This window comes from Myotis yumanensis, unplaced genomic scaffold (genome assembly GCF_028538775.1).
Source record: "Myotis yumanensis isolate MYYU_CA2020_CCGP unplaced genomic scaffold, mMyoYum1.0.hap1 SCAF_10, whole genome shotgun sequence".
In the NCBI taxonomy this organism is placed as follows: Eukaryota; Metazoa; Chordata; class Mammalia; order Chiroptera; family Vespertilionidae; genus Myotis; species Myotis yumanensis.
In genome coordinates this window covers 41,479,154-41,506,062 of record NW_027223761.1, presented here as the reverse complement: position 1 = coordinate 41,506,062, position 26,909 = coordinate 41,479,154, and the positions used below count along the sequence as shown (strand labels likewise).

Genomic DNA, 26,909 nt, shown 5'->3' with positions numbered 1-26,909 from the left:
GAAATCATGGAGTCACTTTTTTTCCTTGGGATATTTTTGTTTATTAGTTTTGCTGTGTTTTGAGACAAATAAAGGCAATTATTGTTTATTTTAGGGAATGGAAAGAGTGAAGTGGCTAAGATGGCCCTGAGAGACTGTGATTGAGCACTAATCGGCCTCTGGAACTCCCCCCCCACCCCCCGCCCCGCTTTTTCTATAGCCTCCTCAATACTATCTCGTTTCCTAGACATGAGAATCTAGGAGGTAATTTGACAGCCCTGGAGAGACTCCTGCTCAACCTTGGAGCCACAGGGAATAACCTTGCTCATAGATCTGTGAAACTCTCCATGGGATGGTTTGGGGAGGGGTTTTGCAGCAGCTCAGAAAATAAAATTCCTCATGTGGAAGGTGGCAATGGTTTTGCCAAGAGAACTGCTGATTTTTAAAGAATCCTCTCCCAGCTGAAGATACTCTTAGCAACCAAGTAAGTTTTAGGGCAAAATCAAAGGATAAAGTTGGTCTATCAAAATAATATTGTCAGATATCACCACTGAAATTTCTAATTGTTCCTCAACCATTTCTTTCCCCTTCCCCTATCTCTTATTTCTCCTTTGTTCTCCACCCAACGCACTCCATGTTCTTGTATTCTTGCTCATTCATGTGTGCTTTAAGGGAAAGATGTGAAGACAACTTCTTTAACCTCATGATGAATAGGTCACTTTTTTAGAAGAGATGATATCTGTTTTTCCCCAGTGAATGCATTGCTTTAGAAATTAGGGAACTGCCATTCACTTGAACTAACTAATGTAGGAAGAAGGTAAGTGTTACCTATAGAATACTGCATATTGGTTAGACATTGGACTTTAAAAATTCCTTCCATGTAGAATGATTGCAGTTTGAGAATTTCCTGTTGAGAACCTAAACTACCTCTACTATCAGGTGAGGAGTGGTTATTACAATTAATCTCTAGATCAGGAGGGTTTTTCTTCCTGTTTCCTTGGGTCCTCCCTGTCTATCATATATCCTGGCCTAATGAAGCACTAATCAGAAAATTTTATTTTAAGACCAGTTCCTTATTCTATTGACCACAAATACCCTGGAATGCCTAGAAACCTGGAAGTTTCCATAGTACTGATAGCAAATGGAACCCTGTTTGCTGCTATTCACACCATAAAATTGGGAAATTTTATTGCTCATCTGCTCTTTCAGTCTAGGATCTATAATGATTTCATGTATCTTGTGGTAGCCAATAGATACAGATAGAAAACACTTACACAGTGTATTTTTTCATAAATGTGGCAGTATGGATGGCAAAGGGTCAGGTCTAGATGAAACTTTTAAAGGAAGAACTTGGGATCTAAGAACCTAATCTTCAGGGGACAAACTTGAACTCTAAGGCACAGTGATTGTTCAGAATGGCATGTTACACTCTGTTTGGGAGTCAGCATAGAGGCCCTAGAGAGGATATGGAAGACATGTTCATGTCAGAATGAGAACAAAATCTAAAGAACCGTATTAGGGAGTAAGAAATTTGCGAGGAATGGATTTCTGACTTGGTCTTCTCTTACTGAACCCCTCAAGCCTTGTTACACTTAGTTGCAATTTTTCTCAACAAGGCTCTGTTTCACATATACCCCTCCCCAACTTCTCATCTGTTTTGATACTAAGGAGGTGTTTGACTCCAGGAAAGTTATTTTCTTTACCTAGGCTTCAATTTCTTTATTAGTAAAATGTGAAATGGATCAAATTTTACTTCTGCTATTTGTTGGATTTCTGGTTTTCTCTTATTATTCTTCCCCCCTTCCCTCTTATTTTCTCCTTCCCTCTTTCATCTGTTTACCTCTTAAACTTTTCTCTCATTTTAGTTCTTTCCTATAATAATTTGAAAAACTTAAATATTTTTTCTCACAAACCATCAAAATACACAAAAATGAAGACAACAATTTAGTGGAAGGACAGAAAATGTATGCTGATAATCTAATAGTCCATATATTTATACTACTGTCTTTCATAACAGCAATGGAAAAACATGCATATTTTATAAGAAAGGGGAAAACATGCTAAAATTAAAAAATGGCTGAGGCTGAGAAGATCTGAATCAGAAATCTTTTAAAGAAAATCTGATTTCAAAAATAGTTTTAATATGTTTTTTTTGATGCATCATGAGCAGGGCATCCAGAAGTATATACATCCTTGGGGTTGAGAAAACTCAATATTTGTAGAGCGGAAGGTAGATTATTAAAAAGTTACAAGAGCCACAGAGTTAAATATTATTCTTGTTGATAGAAGAGAATCTACTGATTTTTACTTCTACTAACTGCAAATAATTCTGACAAAAAAATCCAACAGAAAAACAAAACAAAAGAGAAACAAAATCAAACCCATTATTATACTAAGAACATATGAAGAAAACTTTTTATTCCAAGTAATCATAATTAAAAGTACATATTTTGTTTTCCAAGGTTTTTGCATTTCTAATCCTCACATGGTCCCTGTAGGGTATTAGTATTGTTCACGTATCACATGTGTGAGGTTATCCAGAGGATCAGGGGGTACTGGGATCTGATTTGTAAATGTGTGGGTCTACATGTCTCTTAGTCACTTTGGTTCCAATCAATTGTTGAGGCAACTGATGAGTGTCTGAAGGTTGAGAGCTTCTCAAAGTGAGTCTACTCTGTCTCTGACTGGCATTCATGTTTAAAGTTGAATGACCCCATCAGGCAGCCTTTTGGAATAAATATAATGACTGATTCTGACAACACGAGCATTCTTCCAGATCCCTTCTAAGGCCTCTATACTGATATCAATCAGAGTGTAACATGCTATTCTGAATGATTGGTCACTGTGCCTTAGCAATAGGATTGTCAAATAATCCTGGTTAAAAAAAATAAAAAGGCTTTAGGTAAGCTCTGAGAGTCTCACTTTTTTTGGAAAACTAAAGCTACTTTATTTTTTAAAATATATTTTTATTGATTTCAGAAAAGGAAGGGAGAGGGAGAGAGAGACAGAAACATTAATGATGAGAGAGAATCATTGTTTGGATGCCTTCTGCATGCCTCACACTGAGGATCATGCCCTCAGGTGCCCTGACTGGGAATCGAACTGGGACCTCTTGGTTCATAGGTCAATGCTCAACCACTGAGTCACGCTGGCTGGGCTAAAGTTACTTTAAAAAGAGAATTGCTTTCCTAAGTATAATTTGCTCCCTCTTCTCCTAAAATTTCACTAGATTAAAGATGACAAAAACATTTTATTTGCTATAATTAGAAATGGCTGTATGAGGTTCCTGGGATGAGAATGATTTTGAGGCCACATTCAGGCTCAGGGTAAATGAAAGAGGGTTATGCTAAAATAGAAGCATAGACATGTGCACTAAGCATTTCTAACCATGTCTTACATACAAGATTCATTTCCTTCATGAGAGTTCTAGGCATTTCCTTCATGAGTGTGATGAGTGGGAATGGAATCCTTTAGAGGAGCAAGTAATTCATATTTTATATTGATTTTGTCTTAGTTATTGTGTACTCAGTTTTTTCAACAGGATATACTTTGGAGTAGTAATTTTAGGGATTTAGTTCTCTCTTAAACTCTCCCTACCCCATGTAAAAATAAAATGGTTCTACTCGCAGGGAAGTCAGATTCTAATATCTTGTTAATCCCCATGGCTGTATTTTTAGGAATCCATCCATCAAGATCAAGCTCCCTTCTCACGCCTATGTCACATTGGCTTCATGGAAAATAATAACTTCTCCCACTTTCAACACCTTTATTTTGTCTTAACTGGAATTCCAGGGCTTGAAGAAAAGTACTACTGGATGGCTTTCCCACTGGGTGCTCTATATGTCATTGCCCTCTTTGGCAATGGTATCATCATCTCTACCATCAAGTCTGAATTGTCTCTGCATATCCCCATGTACTATTTTCTGTGTATGCTCGCATTGGCAGACATGGGACTTGCCCTTTGTACTTTGCCCTCTATGCTAGGCATATTCTGGTTTAACTACAAGTTTATCGCCTTTGATGCCTGCCTTGTTCAGATGTACTTCATCCACACCTTCTCAGCCATTGAGTCTGGTGTGCTGGTGGCCATGGCCTTTGATCGGGTTGTGGCAATCTGGAACCCCCTGAGATACAGCACCATCCTAACCAATGGCGTGGTCTGCAAAACAGGGGCAGTCATCTTGACGAGGGCAGTCTGTGTGGTCTTCCCTGTGCCTTTTCTTATCAAGCGACTCCCCTTCCACCGCTCCAACATCCTGTCCCACTCCTTCTGCCTCCACCAAGATGTCATGCGCCTTGCCTGTGCCAGCACCCGTGTCAACAGTCTCTATGGCCTCATTGCTGTCATCTTCACCAAGGGCTCTGACTCCCTCTCTATCCTCCTCTCCTATGTGTTCATACTCCAAACAGTAATGACCATTGCCTCAGGGGAAGGCCGGTTGAAAGCACTCAACACCTGTGTTTCACACATCTGTGCTGTACTCATCTTCTACGTGCCACTTATTGGGGTATCTGTCATTCATCGTTTTGGAAAGCACCTTTCACCACTAACTCATGCCCTCATGGCTAATGCCTACCTTCTTGTACCCCCTGTGCTGAACCCCATAGTCTATACTGTGAAGACCAAGGAAATACGAAGGAAGATCACCCAAATATTTGTTAAAACCAAGATTACTTCAGAGAGTTAAGGTCTGCCGACTTGAGAGAGAAAGAATCTATTCTTTGAAAACTCAATTATGACTATGAAAAATAAAGGTTTACATTTTTTTTACACTTCAGTGTGATTTGAATTGGGCCAAAGGAGACTTCCCTGGTCTCAGAGCATACTTTCTTATTCTTGTGCCAATCTGTTTTTTGCTCAGTATAGAAAGAGTAGAATCTATAGGACCTGTCCAATGTTCTGCTCTTTAGCCCTGTATTTATGAGTTGACACATAACAGCTGAAGACAAAGAATATTATTAATTTCATTTTGCAATAACACTTTGAACAGAAAGAGGCCATTAGTTTTATGCTTTTAACATTAAAGCTCATTAAATTGATTTAATTTAACATTCTAAATCAAGAGTTACAAATGGCTTTCATTAGCTCAATGGGAAAGAAACAAACTATTCTCATTAAATAATAAGAGAACACCTGGTGATGATACATTATTAAATTAGATATGAATCAGAAAAATGATCAAATTTTAAAATTAAGAATATAAATGTATACAATTGAGCAAAGGCCAGGTTGCATAATTTGGGATCAGAAGATTAAGGGTGAGTTTAGCTCTTCTGTGTGTGAAACTGGGTATTAGTTCTCTTATTTTCTCTTTACTGCAATTTTTAATTTTGAAAATGGAACTATCCCTTGGTTTCCAGTGTTGTTACAAAATTAAATTCAATCATATAAATATACAATTATTTGTAAAGTTTGCAGTGTTGTGCACCTACAAGAAGTGTTCAAAAATATCAAATGTAAGAGTCTAAGTCACTAAGAGAACATATATTTATAGATTGGCCACTAGGTAAAAGACAGTGTCAGAGTCTTTACATGTTATCTCATTTGTTAACTATAGCATCCTTATAAGGGAGAGTGTTATGTGCTCTTTTCAGATGAAGATATCAAAGCACAAAGTAATATATTTGTTGGCCTAGGCTCATGTAGGCAGATTTCTTGGAGAATGATGGACACCATGTATATTGTGGGTGATAGATAAAGTGGGATAGGCAGAGTACAGGAGACACTCATAATAGAGATTTAAAAATCAGTATGGATATTGATTGAAGGCAGACTACCTGTATAAAGTAGAAGGAACAAAGGCACATGTGTACACTGAGCTATTTGTATCTCTTTACACGGTCCAAGTGACTTTTTCTAAAAATATTTACTGTTTTGCTGTTAAAACTTAAGACAAAAGATTCTTTGTGACTTGAGTGGTGAATGTAATTATCTATTACTCAAATCAGTAGCTACTTTAGAAATTTTCTAAGGCAGACTCTAGCCTAGTTAAGATTAATTCAGTAAGACTATGCATACAAGAAGTGAGAATTTCCATTTAAATACTGAAAAGAACTTATATGCTTATGTGCATAGCCCATGGACACATGCAATAGGATAGTGAAGACCTGGAGGGGTGAGGAGGGGCTGAGAGGAGGGGGTTAAAGTGGGGGTGGGTGGGAGATATCTGTAATAGTATCAGTAATAAAAATATATTAAAAAAATAAATACTGCTTTTGGGTTCAAGAGGCCCTACTGACTTAATCTTAGATAGGTTCATAAAAATTATCTTTATTAAAAAAACATAAGCACATTGCAGACATGCAACAAAATCATAAAGCATAAAACATCATTTACATATTCTGGACGTTGTGGGGAGAGTTGAGCTTCACCACTCCTGGAGGCACAATCACAGTCCTGAGTCTGGAGCAGGGAACAGAACCCCGGTCTACTCTTGTTAAGAGGTTAGGTCTCGATCTGTTCTTTCAACATGGGGAAAGGTCCTTAGAAGCAGTTTGAAGTGACCAAAATCCTCAGGAGATGAAGAAGTCTCTTTGACACCTGAAAGTCCTGGGTGTTTTCACCCATATGTGATACTTGAAATTTAAGCTATGCCAAAATTTTCTAACTCACACTCTACCTTTTAGAGACAGGTAGAAATACCCTTCATAGCCATTATCTTTGGTGTCTTAAGTACATAAAGGCTGACCTCAGAAACAAGTGTATTGGTAAAGGAGTAGGTAGGTTTCTCTATGTCCCTTTCTGTCCCTTTTCTTCTTTAAAGATGAAGATGATGATAGCCACAGCAGCAGCTGTACTAGCAGTAGTAATATCTGCAATACCATCTACTAAATAACTACAATAACTGGTGTTTTAGACATGGTCTTATTACTCCCAGAATTAACTGTAGGGGTGAATACAGAGTGGGGCAAAAGTAGGTTTACAGCTGTGTGTATGTGAAACACAATTTATTCTTGTATTATTTTTTATTAATCATTTTATTATTTTTTATATGAACAACTGTAGACCTACTTTTGCCCCACCTTGTATATTGAGGGCAAGGGCTTAGGTGTCATACGCCTTTGGGGTTAAGTTCTGGCTGTGCCACTTATTATCTGTGTAATCTAGGCAATATATCTAATTAATTTAATACTAATTGTTCTAATCTATAAAACCTGGATTGGACTATTATTTATTTTATAAAGTTTTGGAGATTAAAGGAATTAATGCATGCATGGCTTAGCCCAGGGCCTGGAAGTAATAAGCATTGAATAAATATCAATGCTTCTTCTTATTATTATTAATTGAAAAATACACACTGAGGCACAGAATATATATGTAGCTTGGTTAAGTTCACATAGTAAGTGGGCACAATCACAATTTTAAAAAATTGTTTTTATTAATTTTTAGAGACAGAGGAAGGGAGAGGGAGAGAGAAACATCAGTGGGGGCATGAAACATCATATGCCCTGACTGGGAATTGAGCCAGCAATCTTTTGGTGCAGGGGACAAAGCCCAACCAACTGAGTCACACCCACCAGAGCATACACAGCCACAATTTGAAAACACATCATTACTCCAGCTTTGAGATTAATAAGCAAGGGACTTTAAATATTTGTAATTCATTCAAATAAATCAAGTTGAAGGAGGATTGAGGGGGAAATATTTAATTTGTTAATTAGAAGGAGGTCTGAGCCATGGAAAACACAGCTTTCATATAGCAATGGAAACAAAAGTCAGATTACAGGATCTAGAGAAGGTATTGCAAAGTGATGATGTGGAGTATATGTTCATATTGCCTATAAACGATTTATATTTTTTTACTTTGCTACCCTATGGTTCCATGAGAGAATGAGAGGATGATGACATTAAAGGGCACTTTCAGCTAATTGTCTCTGTTATCACAGTTTGTGAATATTGGAAATATGGTTGGCCTTTATGCTTAGTGATAGTTTTCAAATTTTTGGTTATACATCTGTACAAGGAAATAAAAAAAGACACTCCCTAATATATTTATATTCTACTGGAGGCCCAGTGCATGAAATTCATGCATGGGGCAGGTTTCCCTCAACCTGGCCTGCACCCTCTCCAATCTGGGACCCCTCAAAGGATATCTGACTGCAAGTTTAAGCTTGATCCCACCAGCAATCAGACATCCCTCTCACAATCCAGGACCTCTGGCTCCTAACCACTCGCCTGTCTGCCTGCCTGATTGCCCCTAACCGCTTCTGCCTGCCAGCCTGATTGCCTCCAGCTGCCCTCCCCTGCCAGCCTGGTCACCCCCAACTGCCCTCCCCTGCCGGCCCGATGGCCCCCAACTGCCCTCCCCTGGCGTGACCCAGCTCTCCTGCCGGGACCCGCCTCCTCCATGCCATGTGGAGACATGGAACCCCCAGGCTTCACTGCACGGAGTGGCTGCTGGGCCCCACCTCTGCTTTGTGCACAGCCATCGTGTGGCAGTCATCTTGTGGTGGCCATCTTGTGGCGGCCATCTTGTGATGACGTCGTGCGCGAGGACCACCTAGACTTTTATTTGTTTAGATTTTATTCATTGAAAAGTGTATATAGCCCTAACAGGTTTGGCTCAGTGGATAGAGCATTGGCCTGCGGACTCAAAGGTCTTAGGTTTGATTCCGGTCAAGGGCATGTACCTTGGTTGCGGGCACATCCCCAGTGGGGGGTGTGCAGGAGGCAGCTGATCAATGTTTCTCTCTCATCGATGTTTCTAACTCTCTTTCCCTTTCCCTTCCTCTATGTAAAAAATCAATAAAATATATTAAAAAATAAAAAAGTGTATATAGATACTCCTATACTACTATCTTAATGTATATGGTAACACGTTAAGAAAAATATTTTGAAGGATGGGATAAAATTAAATACAAATAAAATTTACATTATTTTTTTTTGTGGGCAAATTGATGATGTGTTCTGTTTGAGATTCATGTTTTCCATTTAGATAGCATCAATATTAAGGCCTTGACTGATATTTGCATTCTGCACACACCAACAATTTTCAGTAATTTTCATGGAAAATGTAAACTCTACATTAGTCTTGGAAATTTATTATTAATCTGCCTCTCTGTCTAGTTTCATTTTAGCAAGATGAACCTCTTACTTAAAGATTCAACAATATTGATTACCAGCTTATCTTTCATTAATCTGAATCTTAAAATATAGGTTCCTTCCTTTTCTCTAGAATTTGTTTGCAAGCCTAGGAAACCTTGATACATGAGTCGAGTTTCAATTCACAGGCTTTACAATCAACAGATCTAAATTTGAATCGACTTATGTTTCTAATCTAGTTAGAAACTGTGTGTCTTAGAATAACTTACTTAACTGCTCTAAATCTCATTTCCCCCATGTGTCGAATGTTGATAACACTTATTCTCAAAGATTGTTGGGAGATAATATATAAAAGCAACTAGCATTATTAGTTATTATTAACAAATTAAATGTGATATTGTCATGTAATACCTACATGACTTATAATTGTATACATATTTCCTTTAAAGAAAATGCCAGGGTTGAGCAGAAAATTGGTGGGTCTAGAATAATGACTGAAATTCCATTGGTGTTAAGTGTATATTTATTGAATGAGTAAATAACCCCCCTACCAACTTGATTGTGTAATGATTAATAAAATACTCAAAGCAGGTATTAGCATCAATACAAAGGTACATTGCATTTGACATACTCATCCCCACACTGTGCGCACTGCTTTCTTAAAGTTTTTCCCAGTGCTGAAAATTTTCATTTGTCCTCCTATGAAGCCCAGCAGTAATTTTACTTGGTAAAGTTTTGCTGGATTCTCTAGTACACAGCAAAATAGATTTTACTAATGCTGAGAACATACTGTAAGGTCAGAACACCTATCATTCTATTAAACATATGGCAGAAAACTAGAACTATTAGAAATCTGCAAAGAAGTAATATCCCTTAGAAGAAGAGGTATAAATGAAGTAACCACAAGTGTGTCTGTTTCAATTTTATTATAGGCACTTTTTATCCAATCAACATTAAAACATAAAAACAAATCTACTTAATTTTGTAATAGTTTTCTTTGATCTATTTAAGAAAAAATACTATCTCAGAAATCTAGCCTTCAGCAGTGCTATAGGGCTTCTATATTTCTTTTAGTGTAATTATTATTTAATTGATAATTAAAGAAACATTACTTAACATTATATGAATAAACATAAGCATTATCTGAATAAACAGGTGATAATTTATGTCATCATTGATACTCATCTTCAGGTTCAAAGAAGAAATATTATGATGTTGATTAAATTAGATTTTGCATGTGATTTAGCAAAATACAGTATATACATTCCAAAATGGAGCGTATACAGACCAAGAATGACGTGTGTTGTATCTTCACCCACAAGCCTTGCCCACCCTTTCATTTTACCAGCTGTGTATAATTTGACTGCATTGTAACTGCTGAAAATGCTACGTATTCTGCATCTTCCATTTGATTCCATTACTCTAGGTCCTGTTCCTTCTTCTCTGGAACATGTGGATGATTCGACTTCGTATTTGCTTGGTCTTCACACTATAGACAATAGGGTTTAGTACAGGGGGCAGTAACAGATAGACATTGGCCATGAGCATGTGCACTACTGGGGATAAATGCTTCCCAAACCTGTGGGTCATGGTGACACCAATGAAGGGAATATAGAAGAGGAGCACGGCACAGATGTGAGAGAAGCAGGTGTTGAGGGCTTTGAGCCTTTCAGTTTTGGAAGCAATGCCCAGCACAGTCTTCAGGATGAACATGTAAGAAAATAGAATGATGAGGGCATCCATCCCCAATGTGAAGATGACTACAATGAGTCCGTATAGGCTGTTGATGCGGGTGCTGGCACAGGCTAGCCGCATTATATCTTGGTGGAGACAGTATGAATGAGATAAGATATTAGAACGGCAAAAGGGTAGCCGCTTTATAAGAAAGGGCACAGGGAAGACAACACAGACTGCCCGGGTGAGGACAGCTATTCCAATCTTGCCAATGATGCTGTAAGTAAGGATGGACGCATAGTGTAATGGGTTGCGGATGGCCACAAATCTATCGAAGGCCATGGATACTAATACTCCTGATTCTACCAATCCAAATGAATGGATAAAGAACATCTGTGTGATGCATGCATCAAAGGGAATCTCATGGGAATTAAACCAGAAGATGCTGAGCATGGAAGGCAAGGTGGACATGGAGAGACTAACATCAGTCAGAGCCAAGATGGAGAGGAAGTAGTACATAGGCTCATGGAGACTCTGATCTACCTTGATCACAGCTAGGATGGTACCATTTCCCAGGATAGTTAGTGTGTAGAGAAATCCCAGGGGAAAGGCCATCCACGGATTTTTATCTGGTATTCCTGGAATACCTGTCAAAATAAAACTATGGTGATTGATAAATGATGCATTAGAGTTCATCATGGTGTTCTCACCACCGGGTGAGGCTGGACTCTTCCACTTTGCTCACAGTTCCTAAATTGGAAACAGTTTCATAAAAGAGGGAGAGGTAAGTGGCTTTATGAATATACAAGTGGAACAGCAGAGGGGAGAATTAAGCTAAAAACAGCATCTAAAATGTTTTTGTATCACTGTCTTCTTGCCTCATAGATAATCACATGGGATGACTTCCCTTCCCTTGAATTTAATTTGTTCATTCAAAAAATGGAAATAAAACTAATCCTCTAATATTTAGACAGTGAAACGTCTGGATATCTCCTCTTTTAACAGTTCTTAAGGTTTGGCAAAAAAGAAGTAGCAACACCCAAGGACTTAATACCATAGAGAATTTTGCTAAATAAAAAAAACACCCACTATGCTTACATTACCACACACACAGTGACACACATTTCATTGCCTTCACATATCCATGTCCACATGAATCTATGTGCCTGTTTGAATATGCATGTGTATACTTATGTATATTCACATTAAAGCACATATGTGTGCATATATTCTTCCACATGACTAGGTATTTATTTCACTGTATTTATAATGGCCTCCATTTGTAAATAGACACATTAGTGGATAAATTAGTGGATAAACCTGTTCAAAGTAATACTTAATATTCACAAATCTTAACAATTCTTAATATTTTTATTACCTGATTTTAAAGTAGCAAGGAACAGAAAATAAAGGTTATTGACCCACAAACAACCATACATGAGATATGGGAGTAATCACTCATAGGATTTAATATTTTTATATTTAAAACATACTTTTATTGATTTCAGAGAAGGGAGAGGGAGAGAGAGAGAAACATCAATGATGAGAGAGAATCATTTATGGGCTGCCTCCTGCATGCCCTTTACTGGGCATATACCTTTAACTGGAATCAAACTCAGGACCCTTCAGTCCTCAGGCCGATGCACTATCCACTAAGCCAAACCGGGTAGGGCAGGATTTTTATTTTGAGAGTCTCCTATCTCACCAGAAACAGGGCCATTCTTGAAGCCCCTTTTGTCATCAAACAACATTCAAACTTGTCTTCAAAACATATGAAATAATTATCTCCATTTTATATAGCCAGTAAATAGTATAGCCCACTTCTCCCAGGCTAACTAACTGATCATCCTCTTTCCAATAATTCTTCATTCTAGAGTCAGAATAAACTTTTAAAAATTACAATATGATTTACTCAACACAAACAAAAGCTCCTTTAAGGGCTTCTGTTATACTTACTGGTAGAATAGAGTCACAAATCCTTATCTTAGCCATCAAGAGTCACCCTTATCTGCCTCTGGAGCACCAGCTCACACCCTTTCTCTCCGTTTTGGTCTCTTCAATCCAGCCAAATTTGTGGTGTTTAAGTTCCTGGATCTCATTAAATTCTTCCTGCCACAGGATTCCCACATATGTGCTTCCCTGTTCCTTAGGCCTTTCTCCACCTTCTGCACAGTTCCTCTTTGCCTAATCAAAGCCTAGCTGTCCTTCCCAAGTAAACCTTTTCCAAATGCCCACTGCCCTTTAAGACTCCTTAGTATACTGTTTTCACATTCTGGGCTTTTTTTCCTTTTAAGTGAATACAGTCAATTAAACATTGCGTAAGTATTTGTTTAATGTCTAGTCTATCTCTCCTACTAGAAGTTAAACTCCCTAAAAGAAAGGAATATTTATCAGCTCATCACCTAATAGATCATATGCTAAACATATAGTAACTTTTCCATATTTGTTAAATAAAGGAATGAAGCAATGAATAAAATAATATGGATGACTGAATGGCATTCTTCTTTCCAGAAGTCTTAAAAACCCTCACACTCCCCCCTCATCTTCTCCATGTGGGTTGACAATTATTAATCAAGAGAAAAATCTGCTTTTCTAGGAGGGTCCAGACAAAAAGCTTAAATGAGGAGTCCACTTACAAAGGTTGTGATGTGTGTTGCAAACAGAGTCCAGGCCTCTTTCCCAATAAATCACAATGCTGAGATCTAAACAAGGCAGACTGTAGTGGTCATCTACCCTGTGGCTGGGATTTGAAGAGGGGCTTTTGAGTACTCTGCATGGTAAGTGAGAGCTGTTCCCTGATGATTCCTGGTCTCAAGCAATTCTGATGGCTTTCACTAGGCAAGAGTCAACTGGCTCATCCTTACTGATAACTTTTCTTGGAAAGACTTAAAAAATCTTTGATATTCTTTGACTAAGCCCCAGGATCTGCTGAACCACTGTTGTTCTATGGAGATTGTTGATTTTTGTTTTTCTTTTCACTTTTTTTAATGATTCTTTTTTAAAAAATATATCCTTATTGATTTCAGAGAGGAAGGGAGAGGGAAAGAGAGATAGAAACATCAATGATGAGAGAGAATCATTGATTGGCTGCCTCTGTATGTCCCCCACTGAGGATCAAGCCCTCAACCCAGGTATGTGTCCTTGACTGGAATCAAACCTGGGACCCTTTAGTCCGCAGGCTGACACTCTATCCACTGAGCCAAACCAGCTAGGGCTTTCTTTTCACTTTTACAGCCTTTGACTCTGTTTATCCAAATGTGTTTTACCTCATCTTCTTCCCCCCCCCCCATTCATTTTTCTATTCTTTATCTTCCTTTTCCATTTTCCCTAAATTTTCAGCCCCCCTCTCTTCTTTAGTTCCCAATTTAATTCTCATTTACTCTTCCATCCAATTTTTATTTCATTCTTCTCTATTCACTAGATCTTCCCCCACAATATACGTCTTTTTTTCTTAAGTGCAACTTCTATATTTTACTTTTTTTCTCTTTTCTTTGCTTTCTGCTACCCATGACACTTTATAGACTTTTCATCTGTCCTTATCATTTCTCTCATTAGAATTCCTATGAGGATTTAATAAAATTATGTCTGTAAATAATCCTACACAGAGCCTGCTATGTGGAGGGCATAAAAAATGATTTTAAGATTAATATATTACCTGTATCAACCTCTGGGCTCCAGTTCAGAATTAATTTGGCTTCTCTCCTTCTTTGAGACTAGCAAAGAGAGTACTTATAAGATTGCTCAAACCTCTGGTGGCGACTGGAGCCATCATGATTCTATAACAATTTCACAACTGCTCTGGAGAAATCCCTTGAGGTGTGTTATGTATTGCCACGTGGTCTACTCCACCTGGATTTTCCTGAGAACTCCAAGCCCTTCCTCCATCTGTTAAATTATTTTTGATTCTCCAAACACATGTCAAAAAAATTTTTTTTTTCATTTTGATTTTATTTGCATCTCATCAGCCAAGTTAGAAAATGAAAGAAGGATCTATTTCTCTCATTCTTGCATACACACACATGCATATGTTTATGTCTTCCTTGTGTTAAATCACTAAATAAGTTCTAGGATTCCAGCCCAGCTTCTGCCCAGGTCTTCTGACTCCAAAGTCAGTCTCAGTCTCAGTGGTGACATAATGTAATTTACTCTGAAATAGGGCTGAGGACTACTGTTGTTGTCGGATGGAGAGATGGATTCCCTGAACTCTCCATCAGGGACACCAGACAAAATTTTTAAAATGTGTTGGACTTGTTTGTAATGATTATTTTTCATCAATGATATAGTTCCTAAAATTACAGAAATAGCTGGTTATTCCATCAGTGCCTTTATGTGGTTAGTCCTTAATTGCTTACAGACCCTTTCCACCAGCTCTTCATGCACTTTTGGTCTCACTTATTTGCTTTCATAGGCATAGTCACATTATAAAAGGCACCATAGAGAATGATAGCAGGAGTTTACCTATTTATTTTTAATTTCTAAACCCATTTATTTCCCAGTGAGTATTACAACCTATAGGAGACCACTTATACCAGTGATGGCAAACCTATGACACGCGTGTCAGAAGTGACACGCGAACTCATTTTTTGGGTTGATTTTTCTTTGTTAAATGGCATTTAAATATATAAAATAAATATCAAAAATATAAGTCTTTGTTTTACTATGGTTGCAAATATCAAAAAATTTCTATATGTGACACGGCACCAGAGTTAAGTTAGGGTTTTTCAAAATGCTGACATGCCAAGCTCAAAAGGTTCGCCATCACTGACCTATACCATACACATTATGAACAGTTGCTTTATAAGTATTTCTGTATATTTTTAAATAATATGATATGACTATGTTTAGACAATACCATGTGTTGTAAAGAATGTGGAGTGTCACCCTGACCGGTTTGGCTCAGTGGATAGAGCGTCGGCCTGTGGACTGAAGGGTCCCAGGTTTGATCCTGGTCAAGGGCATGTACCTTGATTGCGGGCACATCCCCAGTAGGGAGCGTGCAGGAAGCAGCTGGATTGATGTTTCTCTCTCATCGATGTTTCTAACTCTCTATCCCTCTCCTTCTCCCTTCCTCTCTGAAAAAAATCAATAAAATATATTTTAAAAAGAAAAGAATGTGGAGTATAGAATGTTTCAGCCAGAATAGTAAACAATTTGACATTTTCCTCAAAATTAGACAAATACCTATCATACTACCCAGTAATTCTTCTCCCATATATCTGTCTAAAAATGTACACACAAAGACTACATGCTAATGTTTGTGTCAGCATTATTCATAATAGTCAAATGCTGTAAATAATCCAATGTATGTCAACTAGTGAATGGATAAATAAGTGTTTTGTTTATATAATGACATACTCAGCAAGAAAAAGAAATAGACTATACATACATAAATATGGTAAATGAGAGAAACCAGACACAAAGGTAATTTATTGTACAATTCCATTTATATGAAATTTCTAATAAATACAAACTATAAAAAGAGCATAATCATGGTTTCCTGGAGCTGGAGACAGGCCCATGGCTGACCTCAAACTACCATCTGGGAATATTTTTATGTGATGGAAGTTTTGTGGGGATTTTTTGTTTGTTTCTTTTTTGTAGGTGAGGTAGTTTTATTTATTATCATTATTATTTTATTTTTAAAAAATATATATTTTATTGATTTCAGAGAGGAATGGAGAAGGAGAGAGAAAGAAAAAAAATAGTGCTTAAAGTGGGGCTTATTGGTCTTTTTTTCTTGATCTCAGAGGACCTAATTTTTCCTAATGTAAATCAGTGATGGCAACCTTCCAAATACAGAACAACCTCAGTCATACATGAATGGTACCTCACTAGCTTTATGAAAAAAAATACAGCTTAAAGCACTTTTATTGCAATAATAAAACTCGAAACTCATATGAAGTACAGGGGAGGTGGGTGAGGGGTGGGCAGCAATAATTTCTCTCACCAAATCACTACACAGGACAGCACAGGAGTGAGAGGAGGGAAGGAAAAGCCAGGAAACTTTGAGCTCAGCAGGGGTAGTTAAGCATCAAAAAACAGGAGATGCTGAAGCTGTGATGAGCAGCATCATTTTCTTAAGACAACACTCAAGGATTTGTCATGATGGCTGGCTTTTATTTGGGTTTTAAGTGTCTACAAACAGCACCTTCAATTTAAACTTTACTATTAAAGTTCTTAAAATTTAGGGAGTGGATCCTGGATAGCTATGGCATTATAAAAGATGTGTGGGGGCGGGGGGCAGGTCACGAAGAAGGCTTCAGAGGTCCCTGCTGGCTAGGGTACAGATACCTGTAGTGTCTAACATTGCAGTGAAAACTATTTGCTTTTAAAAGGCAGATGGTTTAAGGGGAGAGTGGGATGGGGCAGTGGAGGTGAGGACTCTCCCTGCCCCACTTCAGTTTTGGGTAGAGCTCTTAATTCGTCCCAAAGACATCTTTCAACTTGGAGGTTATTATTTTAATTTTAATTTTAATTTTATTGAGTTGAAGAATGAACCATAGAGGTTATTAGGTAACTTGTCTAAGTTTGAAGAACCACCATTCAAACCCAGATAGTCTCTCCCTGGATAGATCTCATCTGACTGAACCAGCCGTTAGTTGTAAAACTGCAAATACTGGAGGGCATTCTGCTCCATCAGGAGTAGCAGATAAATGGATCTCAGAATTCCTTTCCAGATGTACCTTAGGACAGAGAAGTTTAATTGCAATGGAGAATGAAGAACATACTGTAGAAAAACACAAACAAAACAGGGTCTGAGTAAATGAGACTGAATGGAAGACTTGGAGTATTTATGAAAAAGGTGCTAAAGCAAGTCTTCTCTGGCTCCTCTGGCTATTTTTTTCTACTTATACAATAACAAATTACCACATATATTCATTATTTTACAATTCTGTAGGTCAGAAGTCCAACATGCCTCCTACTGGGCTAAAATCAAGATGTCAGCAAGTCTGCATCTTCTTCTGAAGATTCTGGGGAAAATCCTGTTCCCTTGCCTTTTCCAACTTCTAGAGCCGACCCACATTTCTTGGCTTCCAGTCCCCTTCCCTTAACTTCACAACTAACAAATCATGTGAGTCTTTCTTAGGCTGCTATCTCTCTGGTTGTCTGAAGCTGGGAAAATTGCCACAATCAGCACGGCTAGGGTTCAGGATCTGAGGAAGGGGCCGATGCACAAATGAAAACACTAGAATAGAAATATGAATTATTAAGGGGTGGGGGCCAGGTGGTAACCTCTCTCTAGGGAAGGCACACTGAAACCTGGCCCTACTCCTGTTTATTCAATTTTAGATACACATCTTACCCTCAGTAAAGCACAGCAAACAGGTCACAGACAGACAGTCTCAAAGGTCAGTAAAGATCATTAAAGATTTACTTTGAGCCTATCAGGTCAGGAAATTGCTTTGAGCCATCGCTATCTCAACATGGCACAATCGGTTCATAGCTTAACCCTGCTAAAGCTCAAGGTTCATCCACCTTCTGAATTCCTTGATGCACTCGTGATAGTATTGACAATGGATGGCTTCCCGCAGAAAATGTCCTCACTTTTAAAGACTCATATGATTAGATTTGACCTACCTGGATAATCCAGAATAAATTCCCCATCTCAAGATCTTGAACTTCAATCACATCTGCAAAATCCCTTTTGCCAGTGCAAGCTAACATATTCATGCTTCAATGATTAGAATGTGAGCATCCTTACAGACCATTATTCTGCTTATCAGGGTGTGTCCTTCTAAAGTTCTTTGGGAGTCAAAGTAACTTCTCCCTCCACTATCTGCTGCATGCTCAGGTCTTTTTAGTACCCATACACTCCTAGGAATGCAGAAGGTCAGAGTTTTAAAGTTCTTAAAGAATATTTTTCTCCTCTGTCTGTCCTACATAATTGAGTCCCAGAGAGGATCATGTCTAAATTCCAACAATTTAAGATCACAATCAAGATACACACATATGTTACACACCTGCATATCTGTGTTTATGAGCATCCATATGTCATGTTTGTGCTTGTTAATATTTCCTGTATAATTATTGGCATCCGTATTCATTACCCATATAAATGTACAATGTCAAATTTTTCCTTAGCAAAGAGGCAAGACAGCTAACTCTTTGATGTTTCCAGATGGATTTTATCCATATTGAATGAGGTGTTAATTGAAGGTTGTTGTTTTTTCTCCTAGGTATTTTAATATATGATGTTCAGTAATAGAAATATTAGAACATTGCTTCAGTGATAGAAATATTGCTTCATGGGGCAGGGCCATTTGTTTTTATATCAGACTGTGGACACAAGTGTGTTCAAATAATATTTAAGTTATCCTCTCTTATGACTACCATCTTAATACTACTGCCACTGATTCTAACTTCTATTGCACTATGTTGTCACTCAACCAAACTACTGATAACCACCAGTGCTTCACCTTGACTGGGATTCCAGGAATGCCAGAGAAGGACTTCTGGATGGCCTTGCCCCTCTGTCCTCTTTATAGTACCACAGTCCTGGGTAATGTCATCATCCTTGCTGTCATCAAAGTTGAACATAGTCTTCATGAGCCCATGTATTATTTTTTGGCTATGTTAGCCGCCATGGATCTCTGCCTTTCACTTGATGCCTGCATCACTCAGATGTTCTTTATCCACAGCTTTGAGGAAGTAGAGTTAGGTGTTCTGGTGGCCCCATGGCCTTTGATCATTTTGTGGCTGTTCACTTCCCTTTGCACTATGCTACTATTCTCACTTACGCAGTCATCAGCAACATTGGGGCAGCAGTCCTGCTACGGAGTGTCGTGGCAGTGCTCCCTGTGCCTTTCCTCATCAAAAGGCTACCTTTCTGCCATTCCAGTGTCCTATATCATGCATACTGCCTTCATCAGAATGCCATGAGGGCTTGCCTGTGCTGACACCCATGTCAATAGCTTCTGTGGTCTGCTGGCTGTGATCTTCATCATTGTAAATAAATGACATAGAGACTAAAAAATGATAGAAAAGAGCAATGAAACCAAGAGCTGGTTCTTTGAAAAGAAAAACAAAATTGATGAACCTTTAACTACTAGACTCATCAAAAAAAAAGAGAGAAGACCAAAATAAATAAAATCAGAAATGAAAAAAGTAACAAGTGACATCACAGAAATACAAAAGATTGTAAGAAAATAATATGAACAACTATATGCCAAGAAATTGGACAACCTGGGTGAAATGGATAAAATTCTAGAAACATACAGTCTTTCATAACTATCAAACACCAGTTTAATTCTGTTTAGAAGGGGAGGTGGGTTACAGATATGAGTCAGGTAATAGGATGGCTTCTTAGGAGAGGTACCTGTATAAGAGGAGGGACTTGGCAATGGCCAAGGAAACAATGACACCTGAAAGGAAAAGTACAAATTAGAGCAAAAATAATTTGAGGGATGGCTCTTCTTGCACACTCTTGTTCCCTCTCTGACATTCAGGGAGCCTCCTTGGCTTAGAATCTGTAGCTTAATGCAAGGTGAAGAGGAATGGTTATAGTTACCTGATGCAGGCAGGCAGTTTTTGAAGTACTCATTACTGTCAGCCTCCAGGGCCAGGAGGGCTCTGATGTATGAGGTTTGTTTGGGCCCCCGAGCAGGGTTTGAACCTGTGTCAGGAAGATATGTCTGAGCTGTTGTAGAGGAACATGCTCATAAGGGTTCGGTAACTCTTTGCTCCAACTCACTCATGAATGAAAATAGCTCTCTGTTGCCTGGTGACTCTACTGAGCTGCCTATAAAGCTCAAACCCTTGGGATCCAGTTTAGTTCCTGTTCTGTGATGGGAATGAAGAGAAGTTGGTGGTGTTTCCTACTGATGTGAGCAGGTAAAAAGAATGCATAAATGGAAAGTTTTGGGAGGAGAGGGGCTAAAGAATGAGGAATGCTAGAAGGAGGGAAGGGTGATAAGTGATTAAAAGATGGAAGATGGGGTAAAGAAAAGGGATGTAATGGAGCCTGGATGAAATTGAGATAGGGTTATGGAAGACATAAGGGAAATAAAGGAAGAAAGAGGAAAAGAAATAGGACCCAGAACTCTGTCTGAGATCAATATTATTCAGCAACCAGTCAAACTATTAATTGAAGGTTTATATTATTCCATATCCTACTTTAGTATCTTGCATTGAGAGGAAAAACAACAGGTATACCCAAACTTTCAAGGGACTCATACTTCAGGCAGATAAAGGAGATGACACTTGCATATAAAAATTACTAATATCAGCCATGCCTCATTATTAAGAGTCAAATAAAAGATACAAGCAGGAAGCAGTGCAGAGACTTAGAAGCAGAGGGTAAGTTTCAGGTTAGCATGACCAGATTCCAGGGCAGGTACCAGATTTTGGAAAAAATAAACAGAAGACGAGGACTTATAAATGAAGAGGGTGGGTCTATATCATTATTGATGCCAGAAAGTAGGGATGTTGACCTTTGGATCACTTCGTTATTGAGTTGGGTGGATTCTATCCTCATTTAATCTAGCCTTCTGTATATTAATTGGAAGATATTACCATCTGCCTTGCCACTCAGAGGGAGAACTGAAGATAGAAAGCTCTAGCCCAGGGGTCCTCAAACTACGGCCCACGGGCCACATGCAAATACAAATATTGTGTTTGTTCCCATTTTGTTTTTTTACTTCAAAATAAGATATGTGCAGTGTGCATAGGAGTTTGTTCATAGTTTTTTTTTTTAAAAAAAACTATAGTCTGGCCCTCTAATGGTCTGAGGGACAGTGAACTGGCCCCCTGTTTAAAAAGTTTGAGGACCCCTGCTCTAGCCTATTCTTCTGGTTAGTGGGCAATGCAGAGAAAACCTTGATGAACCGAGGCACAAATTTTGTCCTACAACTGGTCCCAGAGGGTCTGAGCTCACTGGGTCTGGAGGAAAGGCCCTCTGTTCCTTCTCCTGTCTACATATCTGCATTCCATACAAAACAAGTTCTCTACCAGCAAAATGAGCCATTGTCTCATCTCCTCTTAACCCTCACATCATCCAGGGTCATCTTCTTGTCCTTTATGAGCTATAAGTCAAAGAGCAGAAGATAATGATTATCTAGTTTATCTCTTATTTACTCTTCTATTCCAAAACTCCTTTCTACATACACCAGTACAGAGAGACCCACAATACAAACATATGCAAACATTCAAATATTCTCTTAAACACACATGGACTGACTCCACAAATATTCTTTTAAAAATAAGGTATGAGGACACTTTTCTTCCTTTTACTTATTTTTTCATTCCTTCTCTAAATCATATAGATAAATAATAAAATACAAGCAAGTCTTGTATTTTAAAATAAGGAAATCATACTGTCCAACTGGTTAGCTTCTCCCATAAGCCTGGCTTCTCTAATGTTCTATGGTTTAATAAAAAATAAGGAACTTTGGAGTTAGTAAATCTGGTCTTAATTTTGAATCTATATCTAGCTCTTTTACCTTTGAAATACTATTTTATCTAGTGGGATCCTTTCTTTAAATAGGATAAATATATGTATATAATCCCACCTTAGATTATATAAAATTGTATATAAGGTGGCTATCAAATGTTGACATATACAAAGGATTTTAATTATTTTCTTTTTCTTTTAATCTACCTCCCCTTTTTCTCCCAACCAATGAGAGGAAAATTGCTCTTCTATGTTCCCTGGTGTCTGGGGAAATGTTTTCCCTGAGGCTCATCCTTCCTGCAAAACTTCCAGGCTCAATCTATAGTTTTCTCATCTAGTCTTTATCCATCTCTGTTCAATTATCATTTATCCATCCATTAATACCTCTATTATAAATTATATTATTCGAATTTTTATCATGTACCAATAACTGTGCTTGTCTCTGGAGAAAATATAAAAATTAGCACATATGTTTTATATTCCCAGAAAGCTGGCATTTTAGAGGAAGAAAGAAATGTGATCAGGCAATTAGATTTTAGTGGTATAAACAGCATACATAAAGTACCTTTGGAGAAGAGTGAATAGATTGAGTAATTTTACATTGCAAAGAGATTCCTGAATTGTAATCACAGAGAAGAAGATAGATTCACTAATATATATATATATATATATATATATACATTTCAGATTGAGAGGAAAAAAATGAAAGAGAAATCTTTAATAGCCTTCTGCTTTCTTGTCTGGCTAGTCTTCCCTCATTTTCCCATGTATTAATTTCCTACCATGAATATTTTGCCTTGACTTCTCACACTATACATTCCATTACGTTGAGAGACTTTAGAATACAGAAGCTATTCTTTACTCATTCCTGTCTCCCTGGCCATCCTCACAGTAACTGGCATCAAAATAGTCATTACGAGTCTGAGAGGTTGATTTAATTCAGCATTCTAATCCACATCTCATCTGGTATTAGTTTTCCTGATTCTTATTGTTATATCTCAGCCATGTATAATATAATAATACTAAATATTATACCTGAAAGAGCAATTAGTCTATTTTCCCATTTTGGAGTAATAGTGATTATTTCTATCACCATCTTCGGTCGACTGAAGGAAGGGGAGAAAATTACTAACAATCCCTCATATTTGTTCTTATATAACAACTGGCAGGATCTGTTGCTAGTGAATTCCTTATATCTATTCAGATGCAAATTCCTTGTATCTACTCAGGCAAAAAAGCAGAAAACCTAGATAACTGGAAAATAAGAATACAATGGCTGCCCAAATCCACAGAACAAGTGGGCTAGGCACATCACTCCTCGTTAGCTCTCTGTTGAGGACTAAATGTCTTAAGTCAAAATTTAAAAATCTGTCAGGATGACACCAACACTCAGTGAACAAATCCTGCATAGAATTGCCATGGTCATCTTAAATATGGATTACAGAGCATGCCTCCTTTTTGACACCATCTCTATTTTCTTTACAGCTATCATTCTGTGGACTTTTCCCACCCAGTGAACTATTTGATATTCTCATTTGTAATGTCACCTCATCTTTGTAATGCCTACCTGTCCTTTAATGACTCCCTTTTAGGTATTAGTTCCTACTTCTATCCCAGTCATGCTTTTTACAAAGTCATTCATCACATGTTGCTGTGCCCCCATGCCTTTTATATGGTGTTTTACCTACTATGCCTAGATTAGGACACCTCAAGTCATGTATTCCAGAATACTGTTAGAAATTTTTCACAGGATTCACAGGGCATCAACTCACTATGGGTTGGCTCAAAGTCACATGGTCGATTTCCATGGGGAGGAGTAGAAACAAATACCCCAAGGTGTAAACGGAATAAAGGAGACAATACCCATTATTTCAGTGGTTCTAGAAAAGAGAAACAGAATTAGAGCACAAGATGAATCTAAGACTCATATGCATGTGAAGTGGGGAAGAAGAGAATTACAGGAAAAGGAATAAAGAATCCCTGATACAAAAGGATATTTTTTAAAAAAATATATTTTATTGATTTTTTACAGAGAGGAAGGGAGAGAGATAGAGAGCTAGAAACATCTATGAGAGAGAAGCATTGATCAGCTGCATACCTCCTACTGGGGATGTGCCCACAACCAAGGTACATGCCCCTGCCCGGAATCGAACCTTTCAGTCCACAGGCCGACGCTCCATCCACTGAGCCAAACCTGTTACGGCAAAAGGATATTTTTAATAGAGTCTACTAGGAGAAGCTGGCTGATGATTCAGGTATAAGGATACCTCTGGCTACAACATCCCAGAATAACTTCCAGCAAGGACATCACGGAGTTTGCTATTATAGGTACCTTGTGCTCTTATGTACTTCTCCATTATTTTTGGAGCAACTTATATAGTTTGGAGACTTAATACAAAGACCCATTGGTTGTCATTGTTCTGTAAGTGTGTGTGCATATGTGTGATGTATGTCTATAAACATTTTCTATTTCAGATCAGGGCTTGTGTGGGCAGTAGGATGCAGATGAACTTAGAGAGCTTGATGGCTATAATTGGGAAAGAGTAGAGGAAAAAAAAATGAGACCATATTCTGACAGAAAAATTAAAGATACAAGGGAATGATGTTATAGGTACCGTAATTAAATTGGGGGTTTGAATACAGAGAAATAATTTTATGATTTGGAGTTTATAAAAGAGTCATGGATTGGAAAAAGGCTCAGTATGACACACTCTCATTTTCGCTCCCTTTTCAGAGTGCATCCTCAACCCACCATGGTGATTGTCAATAACACCACATCATCCTCTTCAACCTTCCTCCTCACTGCGTTCCCTGGGCTGGAAGTGGCTCACATCTGGATCTCTATCCCAGTCTGCTGCCTGTACACCATTGCCCTCTTGGGAAACAGCATGATCCTGTTTGTCATCATCGTTGAGCAGAGTCTCCACAAGCCCATGTACTATTTCCTCTCCATGCTGTCAGTTGTTGATCTAGGTCTGACCATTTCAACCCTCCCCACTGTGCTTGGCGTTCTTTGGTTTCATTCCGTGGAGATCAGCTTTAAAGCCTGCCGCATTCAAATGCTCTTTGTACACGGCTTCTCTCTCTTGGAGTCCTCGGTGCTGGAAGCCATGGCCTTCGACCGCTTGATGGCCATCTGTTACCCACTGAAGTATGCCACTGTCCTCACACACATGATGATCTTGGTGATTGGACTGGTGATCTGCCTACGACAAGTAATTTTCCTCTTTTCCATGGCTCTAGCCTTGAAGAGTGTTTCTTTCCACGGAGGCCAGGAGCTTTCCCACCCATTTTGCTACCACCCAGATGTGATCAAATACTCATATTCCAACCCCTGGATCAGCAGCTTTTTGGGCATGTTTCTTCAGCTCTACCTGTGTGGCACTGATTTATTGTTCATTCTTTTATCTTATGCCCTAATTCTCCGTACTGTCCGGAACATTGTAGCCCCCAAGAAGCAACAAAAAGCTCTCAGCACTTGTGTCTGTCACCTCTGCGCTGTCACTGTTTTTTACGTGCCAATGATCAGTTTGTCCTTTACGCACCGCCTCCTCAACTCCACCCCTAAGGTGGTCTGTAGCATTTTGGCCAATGTGTACTTGCTCTTACCACCTGTCCTGAACCCTGTAATTTATAGCTTGAAGACCAAGACCATCCGCCAGGCTGTGCTCCGGCTGCTCCAATCTAAAGGTTCACGGGACTCCAATGTGAGGAGTCTTACAGGTGGGTAGAATTGAAGGGGAGAAATTGCCGGTCCATAAATCCTATTTAAGGAAAGGGATTTGGGTTCATCTCATCCTCAGGCATTTTGGTTACTGAGGCAGTTTCAATTAAATTCTTGGAACAGAAAGAAGAGAATACTTTTCCCCTAAGCTTATCAAAAAGTGTTTTAAAACCACTGCAATTCAAAACCAAATTATTTATGTATATGTTACTCAAATATTTAAAACCATTACATGGGCTCCTGAGCACTTTAAAAGAACAATTAGATCATTTTATTTCAGCTGAACAATTTACTTATGCTTAAAAATGGTAATTCTTAAACAGAAAACAAATAAATGACAATTTTAGTTCTTGCATTCAGTTGAACAAAATCATTTATTTCTGTAGTCAAATTTCCTAGGGGCAATACAGATTTTTACCTTGAGCTGGTAAATGAAAAAGTTACAGGTGTGTGCAAAGGCATGTGCATAGAAATTTGTGATTTAAAACTGTAGGACATTGTTGCACACTTTTCAGTTCCTAAAGTCACCTCTAGAGAGCTCTGTTTCTTTACAAATGCATTCCCTGAACCTCTATCTTTTCTTTAATCCCGTTTCTCCTTAGTAAAAGTGAAATTTTCAGTTTTAATTGCTCTTTATTAGACAGCCAATGAATTCAATATATGAGATCACACATTGCCTTATTATTTTCCTCATTGCCTAGATATTCTAATACAGTTCTGATTCTGATTCCACAGTCCCTTTGCCCCAGGATTATACCTTTTATCTCTTTGCCTTGTTTCTTGGGTTGAGCTGTTAGGCTCCTCAAACTTTTACTGTTCTTGTCACTGTAGAATTTCATAGTGACTGGTATTTTTTAATGGGAAATCTTTGAATGACCTTTATTTGTTTTGTGAAGAAGTAACTTTTGGATAGGGATGATAGGATGTTGGGAGAACTTTTCTTGCACACACCTAGTTATGAAACTCTGATAATTATTCTGGTAATTGTTTCCTCGTGATAATTCATGTCTGAGCCCAAGGAACCAAGCAGATATTCTGATCTAAGACACTTGTCTCCGCCCCTACAACTTCTTACTCCTGGCCTACTGGGACTACCACTC

The 26,909-nt window shown here is 38.3% G+C and overlaps 3 protein-coding genes and 1 pseudogene across 3 annotated transcripts; 3 read left to right on the top strand and 1 right to left on the bottom strand.

Annotated features, from left to right (window-relative positions):
* Positions 1 to 3,710: 3,710 nt before the first annotated feature.
* On the top strand, positions 3,711 to 4,667 carry LOC139018425 (olfactory receptor 51H1-like). The gene has a single exon (XM_070427035.1). The coding sequence runs from the start codon at positions 3,711 to 3,713 to the stop codon at positions 4,665 to 4,667; it is 957 nt and encodes a 318-aa protein (XP_070283136.1).
* Positions 4,668 to 10,444: 5,777 nt separating this feature from the next.
* On the bottom strand, positions 10,445 to 11,395 carry LOC139018156 (olfactory receptor 51H1-like). The gene has a single exon (XM_070426801.1). The coding sequence runs from the start codon at positions 11,393 to 11,395 to the stop codon at positions 10,445 to 10,447; it is 951 nt and encodes a 316-aa protein (XP_070282902.1).
* Positions 11,396 to 19,069: 7,674 nt separating this feature from the next.
* LOC139018424 (olfactory receptor 51H1-like) lies at positions 19,070 to 19,654 on the top strand (annotated as a pseudogene).
* A 5,184-nt stretch (positions 19,655 to 24,838) lies between these two features.
* On the top strand, positions 24,839 to 25,816 carry OR51T1 (olfactory receptor family 51 subfamily T member 1). The gene has a single exon (XM_070426799.1). The coding sequence runs from the start codon at positions 24,839 to 24,841 to the stop codon at positions 25,814 to 25,816; it is 978 nt and encodes a 325-aa protein (XP_070282900.1).
* Positions 25,817 to 26,909: the final 1,093 nt, after the last annotated feature.